At 32.3% G+C, this 12,093-nt stretch overlaps 1 protein-coding gene across 8 annotated transcripts in view; it reads left to right on the top strand.

Annotated features, from left to right (window-relative positions):
- Window positions 1–9,500, top strand: part of LOC148235614 (polyamine-transporting ATPase 13A3-like) — a 34,198-nt gene extending 24,698 nt beyond the window's left edge. For 7 of the 8 annotated variants that reach the window (XM_088184021.1, XM_088184024.1, XM_088184025.1 and 4 more), the window contains 12 exons: window positions 130–334; window positions 398–602; window positions 690–825; window positions 1,223–1,388; window positions 2,456–2,656; window positions 2,727–3,122; window positions 4,764–4,877; window positions 4,952–5,105; window positions 5,173–5,415; window positions 5,489–5,640; window positions 5,702–6,032; window positions 8,161–9,500. In XM_088184021.1, the coding sequence (XP_088040147.1) occupies window positions 130–334; window positions 398–602; window positions 690–825; window positions 1,223–1,388; window positions 2,456–2,656; window positions 2,727–3,122; window positions 4,764–4,877; window positions 4,952–5,105; window positions 5,173–5,415; window positions 5,489–5,640; window positions 5,702–6,032; window positions 8,161–9,152 (3,295 nt within the window). In that variant the 3' untranslated portion in view covers window positions 9,153–9,500. Of the gene's footprint in view, window positions 1–129; window positions 335–397; window positions 603–689; window positions 826–996; window positions 1,142–1,222; window positions 1,389–2,455; window positions 2,657–2,726; window positions 3,123–4,763; window positions 4,878–4,951; window positions 5,106–5,172; window positions 5,416–5,488; window positions 5,641–5,701; window positions 6,033–8,160 lie in introns of those variants that run through there. The other variant, XM_088184028.1, reaches the window with a different exon arrangement.
- Window positions 9,501–12,093: the final 2,593 nt, after the last annotated feature.

Here is a 12,093-nt window from a genome sequence, read left to right as displayed (position 1 = left end):
TTATATTACTCTTTAAAATTGGCGTTGCCGACTGATGCAAAAGTCTTATCGGAAACAGTTATATATAGATATAACTTTACTATAGTCAGATATAAAATTGTATCAACAGATCTTAATTTTATGTTTCAGACGTATTGCTTACGGAGAGAATGAAATACAAGTTCCAGTCCAGACCATATTAACATTACTAGTTCTAGAATTTTTTAATCCCTTCTACATGTTTCAATTATTCACCATAGGCGTTTGGCTGGCTGAGAATTATATGTATTACTGTATCGCTATTGTGATTATGAGCGTTTTCGGCATCACTACATCTGTTATACAGACTCGAAAGGTATGTTTTAAAGATAATATATTACCATCGAAGCTTTGGATCTTAAGCATCTGTGTGTTTTAGAATCAAGTCAATTTAAAAAGTACAGTCCATTCCGTGGGGCAAGTTCAAGTGTGCCGAGATCGAAGCAGCGGTGTTTACGAAGAGATTTGCAGCTCGGATTTAGTTCCTGGCGATGTTATATTGATACCGCCTCAAGGATGCACCATGCACGTAGACGCAGTGCTTTTAGACGGATCTTGCATTGTTAACGAGAGTATGCTCACAGGTATGAATATAAAACTAGCTTACAATTAAAGCATTATTTATCTCTTAAATCAAGTTATAGATAGTTACTATTAATATCTTTACACAGGTGAATCAGTTCCGGTTACAAAGATAGCGCTTCCATCACAAAACAGGCATTACAGCCTAAAAGAAGATTCCAATCATACGTTATATTCAGGGACCAAAGTCATCCAGACCAGATATTATAAAGATGAATGTGTTCGGTAAATATAAAAACACACATGGGATATTTACACAGTTCTAGGAATTTTGTTTTGCTATTTAATTAGGACATGCAGACTGCTTGATATATTTACTTACTATTGATTAGGAATATCGGCCATTAAATTTGTCATGGAAGATATTTACCACCCTGGATCAAACAATTCAAAAACGGTAGAACAAGCTTTGAAGACGATTAAAAACTGCATTAAACAAAGAAAATATTGCTGCTGTGTTAAGAAAAGCGATGGATAATAGACGTGTGATCATTCTAGAGATAAGTTGAAGATGAAATAAGAATAAATGAGAAAATAACAGGCAAATTTATAGAACTTTGTAAACATCCCACATCCTCAATACAGATACTATTGTTGACTATGGATTTAATTATATTTACAGCGCTGTTGTTATCCGTACCGGTTTTTTGACTACCAAAGGCGAATTGGTCAGATCGATCATGTATCCTTTACCAGCTGATTTTAAATTTGACAAGGATTCATACAAGTTCATTATTATACTCTCGGTTTTATCATTCTTTGGACTGCTCTATACAATCATTCTTAAGGTATTTACTACAATAATTGCTGCCTTAGTTATAATTCCATATTTATTCAATATACAAGCCTACACCTTTTGACCAAACTAAATACAATTATGCTCAGTTAATCTTTGGGACCTTGCTTCAAACAAAAAAAAAAAAATTTTATCAAGCGAATTCAAAATATATTTTATATAGTGCTTAAAAATTATCAATTAATAAATACAATATTTTCTACAATAAATCTTGGCAAAAAAGTTATAGACAAAATTACTGATATCTTAAAACTATATTTTTATCTCATATTTGGGTCTAAAATCTTATTGTAGGTTGTTATTAACTTCAATAAACATTAAATCCTACACCTAATGACCAAATTAAATACAATTATGCTCAGCTACTCTCTAGGACCCTGCTTCAAACAAAAAACACCTCTAATTTGTATCTAGCAAATATAAAATATTTTTTATTTGGCGCTTGAAAGTTATCAATAATTTACAATAAATAAACAATATTTTTTATAATGAGTTTTGGCAAAAAAATCATAAACAAAATTATCTTTGAGTCAAAAATTTTATTTTATGTTGTTATTAATTTCTATAAACATAGTCTAAATGTATTTTTTCAATCTTAAATCCTTCACTTTTTGATCAAACTAAATATAATTAAGCTCAGTTATTCTTTAGGTCCCTGCTGAAAACATAGGACCCTCTAATTTTCATCAAGCAAATTTGACATATTTTTTATGTAGTGCTTAAAAGTTATCAATTAATAAATACAATATTTTCTATAATGCTTAACACAAAATTTCTGATATCTCAAAACGATTATTTTATTTTATCTTTTTATCAAAAATCTTATTGTTCGTTGTTGTTGATTTCTTTATACATACTCTACATTTTTTTTGCAATATTGAATCCTACACAATTACAATTATGCTTAGTTATTCTTTAGGACCCTGCATAACACATAGAATTTATTTTTTATTTTTATCTAGCTAATTAAAAATATTAGCTCTCAAAATTTAACAATAAATAAGTGCAACGTTAAAAATATTATTCTACTTTATTATAATATTTTGTTTTATTGTTTAGAGTGGAAGAGGTATCACTGTTGGTGACATTATCATAAAATCTTTGGATATAATCACTATCGTTGTTCCACCGGCGTTACCGGCGGCAATGACGGTGGGGCGTCTATATGCAATATCTCGATTAAAAGCACATAAGATATTCTGTATCAATCCTCGTGTGATAAATGTGTGCGGTAGTATATCCTGTATTTGTTTTGATAAGGTATTTTTTTTATATATAATATATAAAATATGAGATGTTATATAGATGATATTTATGTTTGTTTTTTTAGACTGGCACTTTGACGGAAGACGGATTGGACATGTGGGGTGTAATACCGGTTAGGCTAGCAAAGAATAAGGAAAAATTTGACGCTGAAGATTGCCAAAATCCTAGGAGTAGAATATCGTCTGCTTCTTCAGTGATGAAAAACGCATTGCAATACGAGCACGGATCAAATCTTGATATTAGAAATAATTTAGTAAATGGAAACGAAGAAGAAGAAGAAACGATCACTACTGACTTTTTTGATAATCAATTAGAACTGATTAATAGAATTGCATTTGGCACACCAGTGAGAGACCCGAGCGTTATGAAAAATTGTGATTTGTTGAAAATCGGGATGAATGTGTGCCACGGATTGACCATTCTCGATAATGAACTGTCCGGAGATCCTTTGGATATCAAGGTATTTATTTATACTGTATTACAATTGAAACTATGCATCAAGATTCTAACTTTAATATAAGTGGAAAATCATTTTTACTAAAATATGAAAATAAAATAAAATAAAATTATTATGATTAATTGCGATAGGCTATTTTTGTATTTTTTTGACTATTTTCAATACTAAAATACTGACATAGATTCAATAGTAATATTAGTATCTTACCTGCTTTCTTATTATTAATTTTTATTATACAACTTCTTGTCACTGAGTATGACAAAATCTCGTACAATTGTATTTCCGGCTTTTTTTACTTAGAATGCACATTTCATTTTACGGTGAATGTGTATTTTTCAGTGAAATTATGTTTTCACTAGTAAAAATATAATTTCACTAACTAGCTCAGTGAAAACGTATCAAATTGATTTACAATTTCACAAGTCAATATCAGTGAAACTGTATTATTACACGTAAATTCGAATCATTTTGGCCTTAACAGATGATGTGTCGTCCTATTTTTGTTGAAACTTAATTTGACAGTTGCAAAACGGCCATTTGCTGTTCAAACGAAAACCTAATCTAAAAAATTAACTAAACCCTGATAAAAAATATACTTAGTTTTAGATAAAGTGATCATATGTCCTCAAAAATTTTGTACTCCTTTTATCCTTGAAAATAAATTTCCAAAAAGAGCACCGGTAGCAATTTCTTCTACTCAAAAAAATTTCTAAATGTCTTGGAACAACATTTTCGGAATAACCTTATTTTTTAGCTCCTGCAGCAATTTATCCATAAAAAAATCTGAGACGGGCTTTTTATTTTTCGAGTCCTCCTTTAATATTTTCAAAATGTGTTCACCTTATTTTAGAACTTTCGTTAGGTCAACATGGCTTCGTTATTTTTTTTAGGTTAGGTTTCGATTTGACATTTTGGCCTTAACATGTGATGTGTCGCACTATAATTGTTTTTTTGAAATTAAATTCGCTAGTGATATACACAATTTAATAAGTGGCGTTTCACAACTCTCAGTTTAAAAGCACTGTTTACATCACAGATAGACCAGCATATAATTTCACTAGTAGAAATATACATCTAATGATTTGCTTTCACTGAAATTCCAGTGAAAATATGTTTTCACTGTATAAATTTATTTTATTCGAAAATATTGTACATCATATCATGAACTTTTGGATATATTATAACAGTCATTAAATATTAAATATAAATCTGCCAAACCCAGTGAAAATATATTTTTACCGTATAAATTAAATTGTATTACTTAAGCTGAATTTATTAACTTCCTAACCTGCCGTCGTGTTTTAAAATTGCGGTTATTACAAAAATGCAAAATTTATTAAAAGAATCCTAGAGTAAAAAGTATATACTATGTCAAAAATAATCTATTATATAATAGAAATTAAAATAAAATTTAAAAAATATACCTTATAAATATCTTGGCTAAATTTATTATCCATCCTGATCCGCCATTTTGTTTCAAAATAACGGTTATTACTTTTTTTACATTATGCCATTAAAAAAATTATGATGAAAAAAGTATAGAAGTATTACCTTAATCTTTTACGTATTGAAACGTTTCATTTTATTGACCAAGAATATCAATTTGTTTGCGCATCGAATGCTATTTATGTTTCATAATTGCAGATGTTCGAATCTACTGGTTGGATCTTGGAAGAACCAAAAGTTCCCGACAATTCCAAGTTTGACTTATTAGTGCCCACAGTAGTTCGACCGCCGACTGCAAACGGACAAACAACAGTAAGTTTTATTTGATTTAATAAAACTCAATCACGATAAGCGCAAAATTTTGAGCATACATATATAATTTTTAGTCTGAACACGAATGGGGTATTGTGCAACAGTTCCAATTTAATTCATCGTTGCAAAGGTGTAGCGTAATTTGCAAATCTCTCGATTCTACCAAATATATGACGTTCTGTAAAGGATCACCTGAAATGATTGCTGCTCTTTCCAGGCCAGAATCAGGTATGTGTTTTACTTTCAATCTACTTCACTTACTTGTAAGAATTCAATTAATTAATCTTCATTGTAGTTCCATCAGATATTAAATCTATTCTGCGTCATTACACTCAGCAGGGATACAGAGTCTTGGCGATGGGATGTCGACAGCTGCAAGATGAAAGTTTTCTCCGTATTCAACGGTTAACGAGGGATCAAGTCGAAACAGATCTTATCTTCTTAGGATTAGTCGTATTAGAAAATAGATTGAAGGCGCAGTCGGCTCCGGTTATAGCGGAGCTGCACGAAGCTAATGTTAAAATTGTGATGATTACTGGTAAGCTGTGATATAAAATCAAAGCTTGATCTGAATAAATAGTATCAGCTATAATCTATACACTATGTTTCAGGTGATAATTTAGATACAGCCGTATCGGTTGCAGCTGAATGTGGACTATTGAAGCGAGAGGAAAAGCTTATTCTATGTGAAGCGGTGCCTTCGACAGAAAAGGGAGCTCCTCCGGAACTGTATTATACTTCTTCGATGATCAATTTGGAAGGGGTATGTGTAATTATCATATTTTTATTGTTAAATCTTGTATTAATATCATGCTTATTTTCAGTTGAAACAATCGAACCTGTTAAAAATGCCTATGGCTAGAAAAATCTCGACTAAAGCAGCTTCGTCAGATAGCATTACGAATGCAGCGTCTGATACGGCTCTGTGTGAAAACTGTGAATCAGCCTCGTCTTTGTCACTAGACTCGATCGAAAATGGTATTGCGAACAAAAAGTACAAGATTGGAATGATAGGAGCCACTTGGAAGATTTTGAGGGAATTCTATCCGGAGTTGATTCCGAAGTTGATCACTCGTGGTGCTATATTCGCAAGGATGAGCTCCGATCAAAAGCAGCAGTTGGTACAAGAGTTGCAGGCTTTAGGATATTATGTTGGTCAGTATTTTTTAATCTAAAAATAATGATGATTTAAAATTTTAGTACAAAACCCCGTTCAGATTTTTGTATACAAGACGCAAAACAAATTATATTTTAGGCAATGTTTTCAAGCTTTGACATTTCTGTTTCTTGATTTTTAATAAAATTCGTTTAAACACTTTAAAAAGTATGATTGTTTGCAGTTCAAAATAAAGCTAGTTATATGACATCAGAATATGAATAAAATTCTCTATCATCATCTTTCCCGATATTGAATGACGCATATTTGCGTCGACGGCTCTTAGCGAGTTTTACAAATGACATTATTTTGAATTTATTTTTTACGGCAAACAATGATATACATTTAATTATATATATAAAAAAAATCATCAGGAACGTCATTTCAGCTTTTTCAAGAGGGGGGGGGGGGGAAAGTTGGCTGGACAGTGGTCGTTTTTTAAATGTTTCCATTTCATTAACCCTTTGAGTAATATCGCCGTACATGATTTGAGGTACCCCAGATAGTTATATATTTACATAAATAACTGAAGAAATAATAAATAAAAAAAATATTTGTATAATATTTTTTTAAATAATTTCTGTAGAAAATTATACCAGTAAATTAAAGAGTTACGAAATAAATTGATATAACAACAAATATTTTATATTAATCTTATAAAAAAATATTAAGAGCCTCTGAATTAGTATATAATAAAAAAAAAATCACAAAAGCCGAATAATAAATAAAAAATACGTAAAATAAATTAACGAAATTTAATAATTAAAGTGTTAAAAAATTAAATCAAAACAATGAAACGTTGAGAATCACTTCTTTTCTACAATTATCTATAACTGCAATATAAAAAACGTAAAATTAATTCGCTTCCAGATGTATACTTAAATAATTAAAAAATATAAATTAACTCACTACTCAAAAGGTTAAGATTCATAGATTTCATTAGATGACATTTTTCTGTCTCTTAAAACCCTTTTTAACAGTTTTACGATTTAGAATAAGTGAGAATCGAATGAAGCATATTTAAACCGAATTTTGACTAATAGAAGAACGCAAAAAACAATTTTCACTTCTCAGAAGTCAAAAATTCACGTCAAAAGCAATAAAATCGTGCCGTCGCCATCACAGTGAGAACGCTCGTTACCCAGCGTTCCCACTGCGACGGCACGATTTTATTGTTTTTGACTTCTGAGAAGGGATAATTGTATTTTGCACTCTTCTATTGGGCAAAATTCGGTTTGAATATACTTTGACCAATACTCTCATATCAGAAGTCCATAGTAATATTGGTAAGGATATTTTTAAAAAGTGTAATATCAAACATCCCATGAGAGATGAGTTGGTTTAGTTTGTATTTTGAACTTGACCTAATGAAAGTTTTGAAACTATTATAATTTTAGTTAGGTTTGGGTTTGAACACCATATGGTTGTTTCGCAACTGTCAAATTGAGTTTCATAGAAATTTTAAAACAACACATAATTTCATTAGCGCAAATCCGTTAAATTACATTTTCGCTAATATAAATATATATCTACTGGTGAAAATGTATTTGGACTTCACAAGTGAAAATATAACTTCAGCGAAAAATACACATTCACTGTAACATTTATACAACGCATGTAAATAACCCTGCACCTGCCATATAAATTATATTTTCACTGGTAAAAATATATATTCACCGGTGAAAATGTATTCCGATATGATTTCACTGAAATGACATATTTAAAGAATTATTTTCGGGACAGATTCGACCGTTTTTTTTAGATTTTATTTGAGGGATAATCTGAGAATTTCTGGTTTAGAATCAGGGATGTCATTTAAGCTTTTTCCATGGAAGGGAGGGGCAAAAATTCGCCAGTCTGTAATATTTTGATTTCATTAAATGATATGCATTTTTCTGTCCAAATTCAAGGAAGGCGGGCTAATGCCCCTCAACTGCCCCCCCCCCCCCCCTATATACATATTTATAATGATACCTTAAAAGCAAGTTTATCGATTTATTGTACACTTCCTTCTACGAGAAAATTAATATAACTCACACTAAAAGATCAGTTTCTTCAGCTTTACAACCAATTTTATATCAAAAATGTATTTAATATTAAATAATTTACAAATGATTTTTTTTAAAGCAATGTGCGGAGATGGCGCTAACGATTGCGGAGCCTTGAAAACAGCTCACGTAGGAATATCAGTATCGGGTGAAGAGAGCAGCGTCGCTTCGCCGTTCACGTCTCAAGAAGATCACATTGGATGCGTTCCCTTAGTCGTCAGAGAAGGAAGAGCCGCTTTAGTCACATCGTTCGGCATGTTCAAGTTCATGGTCTCGTACTCCATCACCGAATTCATCAGCGTCGCCATGCTCTACTACTTTGACTCAAACTTAACTGACTTTCAATTCATGTACATCGATTTGCTACTCATAGTCACGTTTGCTTTTGTATTCGGTAAAACGAGCGCCTATCCTGGAAAATTGCATAAAAAACCACCCGAGACTTCCCTATTGGGATTCGTATCATTATTCTCGTTAACAGTACATCTTTTATTGGTTGTAGTCTTCCAAGTTTCTGCATATTACTTATTAAGAATGTTTGATTGGTTCGTTCCGAATGAATTCCAAGGCGATATCGCTTATTTGAGTTTTGAAAACTACGGCATATTTTGTGTCTCAATGTTTCAGTATATAACTTTAGTGATAGCGTTTTCGCAAGGTAAGCCATACAGAAAAGGCATATGGACCAATTGGATTTTTATGTTACTGCTCTTATTGATTACTACTTTATCCGTGTACATCACTATTTATCCGGCCAATTGGTTGATATCTTTACTGGAGTTGAAAATGCCTCCCGATTATCCGTACAGAATAATACTCGTCGTGTTAGGCTTCCTCAATTTCTTCATAGGTTTGATTTTCGAAAAAGTCATAGTTCAGTATCTGATTCAAGAAAGGGGTTGCATTTCTAGAGTGACGAGAAAATTCCCCAAGAGCAGCTCTTATCAGAGCATCGAAAACGAACTTGCAAACAGTTCCAATTGGCCTCCACTACAAAGCAGAAAACCATCGGTCATAGTAGCGAAGCAAACAAACGAAAGGGTCGGTCAGATCACGTCTTCAGACTCTTGATACCCAAGTACCTGAAAGAACGTTTTGAAAGTTATTAAGTATTATTGAAGATTCCGATTGTGTGCCTTAAAATATTATTATTGTCTTTTGAAACTATTGTTTTATTATTACATTATACAATATAACGTAATACAATGATTTATTATTACGTGTACCTAAGGAGCGTTACATGTTATTATTTGTTTATGGGCATTTTACATTAATTAAGTAGTCAAAGCTATACGTATTTTTCAATTGTGATGAATAACAAATAATTTAACGTGTGACTGAGGAATATATGTATTTTTTATATGTACTATTTATGTAACTTATAAATCTAAAGAGAACGAATAAAAAAATGATTTAAAACATATTAATTTCATTAATAAAAATACCTGTCACTTGACTTCACCTGGAGTCAAGCAAATTATAATTATGAATTTAATCAAGATGCAGGTATCAGGTGGCGGTGTCGAACGAGTTTTTCTGGTTCTGTGATGTCAGCTGAGTAAATCGTGATATCAGGTATAAAGTTTTTATATTGGTCATTATTGAAGTTAAAACGAATAGGAAAGAAGCTAATTTAGAACCAATCGTGCTATCGTTTAGCTCACTTAATGAAAACATAATTTACATGGTCGCCATTTTGGGTGATCATCCGATAATAAATGATATGTACAATGTATTGTTGAATTGATACCTGATTTTTTGACAGAATAATAATTTTGTCTTGTCCGATAATTACATATATATTTTAATTATATAAGTCTATTACGGAGGAATACCTAAAATATTAATATAATATTAACTAACCTTCTGTCTTTCACCAAAACAGTTGCAAAATATCTTGATGTGGGAATTCAAGTAGACGTCGTATATACAGATTTTGAGAAGGCCTTCAACAAGGTTTGTCATGGGTTATTATTAAAAAATTGTCGAACCTCAGTTGCTCGGATGATTTAACTCGGTTATTCTTGATCGTATACAATTTGTAACCTATGACGGCCGATTGTCGAAAGAATATTTCATCCCTTCGTGGGTTCCTCAAGGGTCCAACCTGGGCCCTCTGCTCTTTATGTTATTTATTAATGACAAATACAGCAGTTACAAATTCAAGTTTTCTTCTGTACGCTGATGATTTAAAATTGTATAAATACATTCGATCTGTTGCGAACTCCTCTTTACTGAGTGATTTAGACTCTATGGATATGGACTTCATTAACCGTCTGCCTTTTAATGTCGGAAAGTGCCATACTATGTAATTTTCTCGATCCCGTTTGCCATCTTGAGAAATGCGCGTTACTTCAGGAATACTTTAGTGTTGCGCACTCTTTATGATACTCTAGTCCGCAGCATACTAGAAACTAGCTCCATCATTTGGATCCCAGGCGTAATGAATCAATGTAATGAATTGAAGCTGGAAAAAGTACAACGTAAATTTCTTCGATATTTATACTTGAAGGAATACGGGTATTATCCGTTCTTGTTTCCCAGTGCTTTTATTTTGGGAGCCCTGGGATACGTTTCTTTGTCGACTCGCAGAAGTGTTTATGTAATTAAACACTTCTGGAAATTGCTCAAGGGCATCGTAGACAATCCTTGAGTTCTCGAGCAGCTTCAAATGTGGGCTCCTGAAGGTGGTTATAGTTCTCGATCGCGTCCACTATTCTTGCCTGTAAAGTCTAGAACTGGAGCACTTGCCAACTCTTCTCTGGCCAAGGCTATTCATCTGCTCAATTCTGTCCATAGAAATATTGACATTTTCTCTTGCACATATGGAGTTTTGGTTCAGTTCGTATGGGACAATGCACACTGTCTGTTGTTTTGTCTTGTTTATATTTGTATGTATTATGATGTATTTGTACTTTTGACTATCGTGACACATTGGGTTTGCCTGTCAGGTCACGATGGTTATAATTTTAATAAATAAATAAATCAGTTTATTCCTACGATCTCGGTGAGAACATCTCGACTAAAGAAATTTCCACTAAATATTTCGGAATCACTTTTGAGAGCAAGTGGAGGTCTCTCTACACATACACGACGTTTGTGATTAGTCTTCCAAGGTGCTCGGCTTTGTTATGAGGAACGCCTTTCACTTTGACGATCCGTCAGTTATTCGCGTCCTTTATGACACCTTAATTCGTAGCATTCTTGAATTGGGATCTATAATTTGAGATCCCCGAATAACCAAATATTCCCTTTTAGTGAAAAAAATTGAACAAAAGGTTTTTAAGACAGTTGGTTATTATCCGTTCTTATATCCCAGCCCCTTTTTTTTAGAAGCGGTTGGGATACAATTCGCTGAGTTCTCACAGAAAGTTGTATGTCGCTAAGCATTTCTTTTAACTACTGAAGGGTGCTGTCGACAATCCAGCTATTCTCAAGGAATTCCAATTTTGGGTTCCAGAACATCTTCGAGAATCACGATTGCGTCCTCTTTTGATGGCCATTGGGGCTAGCACGTCTGCACTCACCAACTCGCCTATGGCTGTGGCCATCCGGCTCCTTAATACACTGGCATTACACATTCCAGTTCCAGTTCGTATCGTTTAATTTTGATTTTTTGTGTATAATTTTATTGTTTTCGACCATTGTGATGCATTGGGGTAACCCGTTAAGTTACGATGGTCTTAATTTAATTTAAATAAATAATAATATGGCATGTACATTGAGTGTACATAATAGGAAATTCACTATTAACATAAAAAATGGTAACATTTATCATTACTTTTTATTCTTTGATCATGAATACATGCAAGTATGGATCGTACACTTATTTCACATTAAAATACATATATAAATTTTAAAAGTAGAACTGTACATTTACATTAAACATTGATAAAAAAATTATCAAATCCCCATTAGCACGAGTAAAATTAGTTTATATAGTATAAATGACTAAAAAAATTCATTGAAACAGTTAGGAGGATCATAATCAGTCGGGAGGATTGAACAATGA

This window comes from Plectrocnemia conspersa, unplaced genomic scaffold, assembly GCF_051122295.1.
Source record: "Plectrocnemia conspersa isolate PC_06_02 unplaced genomic scaffold, ASM5112229v1 ptg000004l, whole genome shotgun sequence".
NCBI lineage: Eukaryota > Metazoa > Arthropoda > Insecta > Trichoptera > Polycentropodidae > Plectrocnemia > Plectrocnemia conspersa.
Note: the sequence above shows the minus strand (reverse complement) of the source record. Positions and strands in the feature narration are given on the sequence as shown.